Source organism: Physeter macrocephalus, chromosome 5 (genome assembly GCF_002837175.3).
Source record: "Physeter macrocephalus isolate SW-GA chromosome 5, ASM283717v5, whole genome shotgun sequence".
Taxonomy (NCBI): domain Eukaryota; kingdom Metazoa; phylum Chordata; class Mammalia; order Artiodactyla; family Physeteridae; genus Physeter; species Physeter macrocephalus.
This window is the reverse complement of record NC_041218.1, coordinates 15,268,838-15,275,343: the sequence shown is the minus strand read 5'-3', so window position 1 is coordinate 15,275,343 and position 6,506 is coordinate 15,268,838. Positions and strand designations below refer to the sequence as shown.

General features: G+C 47.8%; 1 protein-coding gene across 1 annotated transcript; it reads left to right on the top strand.

Moving 5' to 3' along the window:
* Positions 1–587: 587 nt before the first annotated feature.
* Positions 588–5,030, top strand: TMEM213 (transmembrane protein 213). Its single transcript, XM_007118813.2, has 3 exons — positions 588–732; positions 3,914–3,985; positions 4,861–5,030. The coding sequence occupies exons 1-3, from the start codon at positions 588–590 to the stop codon at positions 5,028–5,030; spliced, it is 387 nt and encodes a 128-aa protein (XP_007118875.2).
* Positions 5,031–6,506: the final 1,476 nt, after the last annotated feature.

The following is a 6,506-nucleotide window of genomic DNA, read 5'->3' as shown; positions in this document are numbered from 1 at the left end:
CATACGATGCCTTTTTCTCCTCTTTGCCTGTCAAAACCCCTATCCATCCTTCAAGGCCCAACCCAAATGCCATCTTCCTCATGAAGCAGCCATCAGGAGGTGAGGCCTCTTACTGCTGAGAAGCAAAGTGCTTTGTCCTTCACTCCTGAAACACTGCTCTGTGCTTTAATGATGTGTGTTTGTAATAAAGCACTTGGAGGGCAGGTGTTTCCAGACTTGAGCAGAGGGTAGTGCACGCAATAGGTGCTCGGCAAATACTGGGCAGGATGACTAGGGAATCCAACACTATGCCTGAAGGTGGAAGAGGCAGTAAACTCATCTTCAAGGAACCAGCACGACACAGATCTCCTGCCCTGTCCTCTTTTTTCTCAGCAGGGACAAAATGTGAGCTAAGAACCAACAAAGTCGCCGTCCATTCCTCCCGCAGCCAACGTAGCTCAGCTTCCCTCCTGGAGAGGTGAGAGCCAGGTGTGACGGCCCAAGTTTCCTTTGCTCCACCCCCTCTCTTTCCCCCAAACACAGAACAGAAATTCACCTCTGCCAGCGTTGTTTTCAAGTTCCTGCCAGACGGGCCACACACAGGACGCATGGCAGGCGGCCCTCAGCTCGCCTCTGCTGGGACCGTGATCACAGAAGCCTCCCTCCTCGGCATGAAGCACCTCAACTCTGCGCCCTGGGCCGCCCTGGTCCTCAGCCTGGCCTTTGCCTCTTTCTACCCGGCTTGCTTGGCAGGTACAACCGTGAGCTTTATTCTCGCCACGCTGGGAAGAGGAAGGGAGGGGAGGGGGGAAAGAAGGAGGTCGGAGAAGGATTCCTTGGCCAGGGTTGGTCCCACACAAAGGAAAGAGGAAACAGTACTTTCTCAGCTGAAGGATTAGGCAAGAGAGGGTAGGGTGGGATGGGAGTTAATTTAAGACCAGCGTCAGCCAGGATGGGAGCAGCCACCTCTGCTGGCCTTTGCCACAAAGAGTCTCTCCCATCAGGGGACCAAACTGGCCTAAAATGATATCTTTGGGTTGCTGTTTCTCAATGGCTCCTTGTCAGCATAACTGTGTCGCAAGCCCATATTTTGTGGTTCTCATCCTGCTTTCGCGTGCCCTCCTCTCACCTAAGGACCTCTGTCCCTCCCTTGACCCTGCGCGCCCTTTGCAACTCTCACAAAACCTCAACACACAAAGCTGCCGTATGCTGTTTAACCTTCTCCCACCTTGCCCGGCTCAGGAGATGTTGGGTTATGTCCCGATTTTCTTGTGGAGGCTGAAGGGGGATGTTAGGTGGCCTCCCCTGTCTTGCTCTCCCAGGCTGGGCTCTGCGCGTCACGGACCTCGGTCACATTCTCATGCTCCCGGTTTCTGCCTCTGGCTTTGATCTTGCTCCTCAGAACAGTCTGCCCTCCTCTCTGACAGACAGATTCTCCCTCTCCTGAAACCAATCCTCGCCATCCCCCCTCCGGGCTGTAACTATCTCTCCCATCCTCACGGTCTCTCCTATGGAGGTTCAGAGCGTGGGCTCTCAAGCCACTGAGCCTCAACTCAACTCTGGCTTCCACAACTTACTAGCTGTGTGACCTTGAGCAAATTACTTACCCTCTCTGTGCTCCAGTTTCCTCATTTCTAACATGGAGATAATCATAGTGCTTATATATAAGTTTGCTGTAAAGATGAAATAGGTTACTGAAGGTAAACAACTTCTAATAAAATAGCACATGGTAAACCCTCAACGAATGTTAACACATTCCTTTTATTTTCCAAATCACCCCTCCCCAGGTAAGAGTGTTTTCTGTTTACCTGGTCATGCTTAAGAGAGGGCCTCAAACACTTGACAAATTTAACTGCACTGAATGGTTGGGTCTTGCCAGGAGCCTTTACTTTGGAAGTGACTCCAAGTGGGACCAGTCCCTGGCTGTCTTTGCTTATGAGGGAGGTGGGTGATGTTTAAATTCTTAAGAATTTGTAACAGGGTATTTAGTTTGAACCATATAAAATTTCTGATACTGAATAATTTTTGACCTACAGAAATGGCAATTTCATATGGTTGAACCTAATATTAGTATTCCATTAACTAGGTTTTTTTCCATTCACTAGCTCTAGACCGGGACCACTTCCATTCTAGGGTAGAGGGGAGATGAAAGTCAGGGTCAAGGAAGTTATTTGGGTAACAAGGGAAATTAAAACATTGAGGAATCAATTTTTCCAAAGCAAATAAAGACCAAGCTCTAAGGCATTTAGCTGTAAATAATTTACAGTAACAATCAGATTGCATCAAGGTAATTACTATACTTAAGCAGGACATTGGAGTGGCTGGGGGTGCGTGGCATAAAATTAGTCTGAGCAGCAATTTCATGGCTTTGGCTAAACCAGAAGTTTCCTCCTGACTCGTCCTGCTATGTGACAACAAGCAATTTTGAAGGACGTGTTAACCTAGAGTCAGTGGGGCCTGGAGAGTTCCAAACTTTTTTTCTTCATTCCCAAAGAAGCAGATTGAACAACAACATAATTTCCAGAAAGATTCTTTTAAATGGTCTCTTGGTTTTGCTCTACCTAGATCAGCATTGTCTAACAGAACTTTTTTGATGATGGAAATGTTCCATATCTATGCTGTGCTTCCAATATGGTAGCCACTAGTCACATGTGGTGATTGAGCTCTTGGCATGTGGCTGATATGACCAAGTAGCTGAATTTTTCATTTAATTTTAATAAACTTAAACAGCCACAATGGTTAGCGGTCACCGTGTTGAACAGAGTAGACCATCTACCTTCTGTTTTTTGCTTTTGTTTTTCATTTTTGGCCACACCCCATGGTATGCAGGATCTTAAGTTCCCCGACCAGGGATCAAACCCGCACCCCCTGCATTGGAAGGTGGAGTCTTAACCACTGGGCCACCAGGGAAGTCCAATCATCCACCTTCTTATTCTCAGTGATGAGAGGGAACACGGGCCATGGTTTTTCTCCCTTGGGGATCCTTCTGTTCATCTCCATGACCCCTCCCCGCCCCCCAAACTCCGATATTTCTGCTAAAGTGCTTTTTATCACCGTGCTCCTTGCTTATTAATCAAGGGACAATTCTAAGTGCTGCATATTCTAGAAACCTCTCAACTTGCCTGTAGGGTGTTTAATTTTTTTTTAGACCCTCTGTCTGAGTAATAACATCATACTCATCATAAATAAAGAATCAAGGTCAGACCTCAGTGTTTATTAGTTCAAGTTTTTGAAGGAAATTGAAGCTAGTTACGAAGACATTCCAGAGTTTTAAGCGATTGTGTTCATATATACTAGAAAAAAAGTTCATAGATGTACCTATCTGCATGGAAAACAGCTAAAAGAGAGTGTTTAGAGGCCCTTGGTGACGGAAGGGACGTGAGATATGAAGATAAAGCATCTCTGAATGGGACTAGGGAATGATAGGAAAAGGGGAGTGTGTGAGTTTGCTACCCAACAAAATACCACAGCCTGGGTGGCTGAAACAACAGAAGCTTCTTTTCTCACAGTTCTGGAGGCTCCAGGAATCACCAGGTTTGTTTTCTCCTGAGGCCCCTCTCCTTGGCTTATAGATGGTCCCCTCTGTGCTGGGTCCTCATGTGGTCTTTGCTCTATGAGTTCACATCCCTGGTGTCTCTTCCTCTTCTTACAAGGACACCAGTCATATTGGATTAATTTAACCACCTAACCTTAATTGCCTTTCTAAAGCCCTATTTCCATAAAACGGGTTAGGACTCCAACCTACGAATCTGGGGAACATAGGGCAGGCTATAACAGAGGGTTAGCTTTGTTGCATGACATTTCAATGTACCTCTACTGGAACTTCTGTAACACTTCCATAACACTCACTACTGATTCAAAAAAAGATTGCAAACCCTATGCCCGAGAATGGCTTCTCCTAGTGCCTGAGACTATCTTCTGTCTTTTCTTCCAGAAGCAAGAAGCAGCAGCAACTCAACCTTGACTGTGCACCACCCAGGCCTTGAGACCCCGGAGCAGTGCCCCAGTAAGCTTCTCCTGGCAGCCTCCCTAAGCCCAGGGCTCACGCTGGAGCAGGAGGGGCGCTGAAGCCTCCTTGTTTTCTGCTCATTGGCCTCGGGTGGCTGAGCACCTGCCTGGCCCTCCTGGGCACCGGTGTGGTGTGTTCACAGCCCCGGAACTGTCTGCAGAGCACGTCTAACAAGCTCTCCTGGGCTTGGTCCCCATCTAAGCTCACACTCTCTGGTGCAGGTGGCTTTAATGGCCCATCCCCAGGACAGCAGTCCAAACCCCCCTGACTTGAAACGCTTATAGAAATTTGCAAGTGGAAAGACCCTAGACATCAGCCGGTCCAACTTATGCCCAATGCAGGAGCTTCATCTTGGTACCCTTTGTATATTTGTGTCCATCCTCTATTTGAAGACTTCCAGTGGCAAGGAGCCTACTGCTTCATAGAGCAACCATTGCTATGCGTGTCTAATTCACAGGAAGTTTGGCTAATTCAAAGTTTGGCTCCTTGATTCTGCCTTCATTGAATGACCAAATGTGTTTACTTCTGGGCACTTACAAAGGAGGGTATATAGGCAATAACATGTAGAGGTTATGAACATGACTTTGGACCCCTACAGGCTTGGGTTTGAATTCTAGTTCTGCCATCTCGTGACCTTGCGCAGGTGACAGCCTCAGTTTCTTCATGTCAAACAGCAGGAATAACTGTGCCTGTCACTCTGTGAGGAATAAATAAGGTAATGTGTGTAGAGCACTCAGCCTAGTACACGGCGTGCTTTAGTAAATGGTGGCTATTCTATTACTACTGGTCTCAATGTTACGGAATATTAGAGAAGAGCTCGGGGGAGGGGAGGCTGGTGTGATGCTGTCATTCTTGCTCTCTCTTCCCACCAGATGTCGACTTCTGCCCACAAGCGGCCCGGTGTTGCCACAGCGGAGTGGACGAATACGGCTGGATCGCGGCTGCCGTTGGTTGGAGTCTCTTGTTCCTCACCCTCATCCTGCTCTGTGTGGACAAACTGATGAAGTTAACTCCAGATGAGCCCAAGGACTTGCAAGCATGAGACTTAGAACCTTTGTCCCAAGAACGTCAATCACCACCACGTTGTAGGTAACAGCAGGCAGGGATAGCGCTAATGTGATTTCCATTACTTTAAAGTCTTTTCATCCTTTTTTGTTTGTTTTTGCTTTTGTTTTTGGTTTGGGTCTTGTTTCGGCCGTGCCGTGCGGCTCGTGGGATCTTAGTTCCCCAACGAGGGATCAAACCTGGGCCCTCGGCAGTGAAATTCGGAGTCCTAACCACTGGACCTCCAAGGAATTCCCAAAGTCTTTTCACCCTTAAACTTCAGTTCATTTTAAAAGGGAAAGAAGAAGGAAATGGGGATCCAAGGAAGACAAGACCAGTGCTGCTGCCGTCACACCTAATTTCAAAAAGCACTTGGGCCCTTTATAATCTGATATCTCCCTGATCATCTCCTTTCTCCAGACGGCCCCCGTGAGAATTGCTTGTAGTTTAACCATCGCCTTCTTCTGGCTTCCAAGGGTGTGGTACACGAGAAACATAAGCTCCAGTCTTTTAGTCAACACATTCGAAACAAAACTCAGAAGCTTCTCACCAAAAACAAGGCGTTGTCCTTTGTCCCTTACTTCAGTCAAGGGCGTCATTGTCATTTCAAAATGTGAACTTCACCTTGGACACCCCCAGCTTCCTCACCCCCACGTCCGATGCTTCTCCAGCTCTTGTTCTTTCTCTGATGCGTCTCCCATGGCTGTCCTACCCATTCTCCCTGCCGGCACCCTAGCTCTGGCCTTCACTACACCGTCTGACCATCATGTCAGGAATATTTCGTTTCATTCTCACCGCCTTCAGGATCTGCACCCCCAGCTTGTCACTCCCCTCAACCCAATGTCTTCCACTTCTCTGCTGTCATTCCCTCTTCTAGGGTGGCTACTTCCACCTCCACCTCCAGAATGAAGGCCATTCCTCCGAGTCCAGCTCTAATGCTTGCTCTGCCTGCAGCCTTCTCTGCTCGTCTTTGGGAGACCAGAAGCTGGTGGTCTTAGGGCACTTCTGTGCTGCCCTGAGCACAGCCATTGTGAACGGGCCTCTTCACGCTCTGGGGCATAATGTTTCCCAGTGAACGGATGAATAGGCCAACGAATAAGTCCGTGCCCTAGATGAATTTATGATCATAGCTGTGCATTCAGAACCACTGTTTTTCTGTAGATGGTTCACACAACTGACCTCTGGAGGAACTACTTGGTTCCTGCTTGCTCAGGGAATCCCCCAGGACCAGGGTGTCCCCATATGACTGTGCACTCTTCCAGTGGGAGTCGGGGGGAAAGGAGGGTGGGTTCATGAGAAGGAAGAAAGGACAGTGACTCTTTCTTTATGAAAACATGTCTGCCCTTTGAGAGCAAATATGTGTTTCGAATGGATAAACTCTAAATAATCGTAATACAGAAAAAAAAAGAAAAGTCAGAGGCCTCTGAAATAGGAAGAAACATTTTCTAGAGGTGGCAAATGACCCAAAGCCGAC

Bases quoted from the DNA above. Each gene is read 5' to 3' on its own strand.
- TMEM213 (XM_007118813.2), top strand. From the start codon at position 588: ATGGCAGGCGGCCCTCAGCTCGCCTCTGCTGGGACCGTGATCACAGAA. The intron at 733-3,913 runs GTACAACCGTGA...CTTTTCTTCCAG, and splicing joins CTACCCGGCTTGCTTGGCAG to AAGCAAGAAGCAGCAGCAAC. The intron at 3,986-4,860 runs GTAAGCTTCTCC...TCTTCCCACCAG, and splicing joins GACCCCGGAGCAGTGCCCCA to ATGTCGACTTCTGCCCACAA.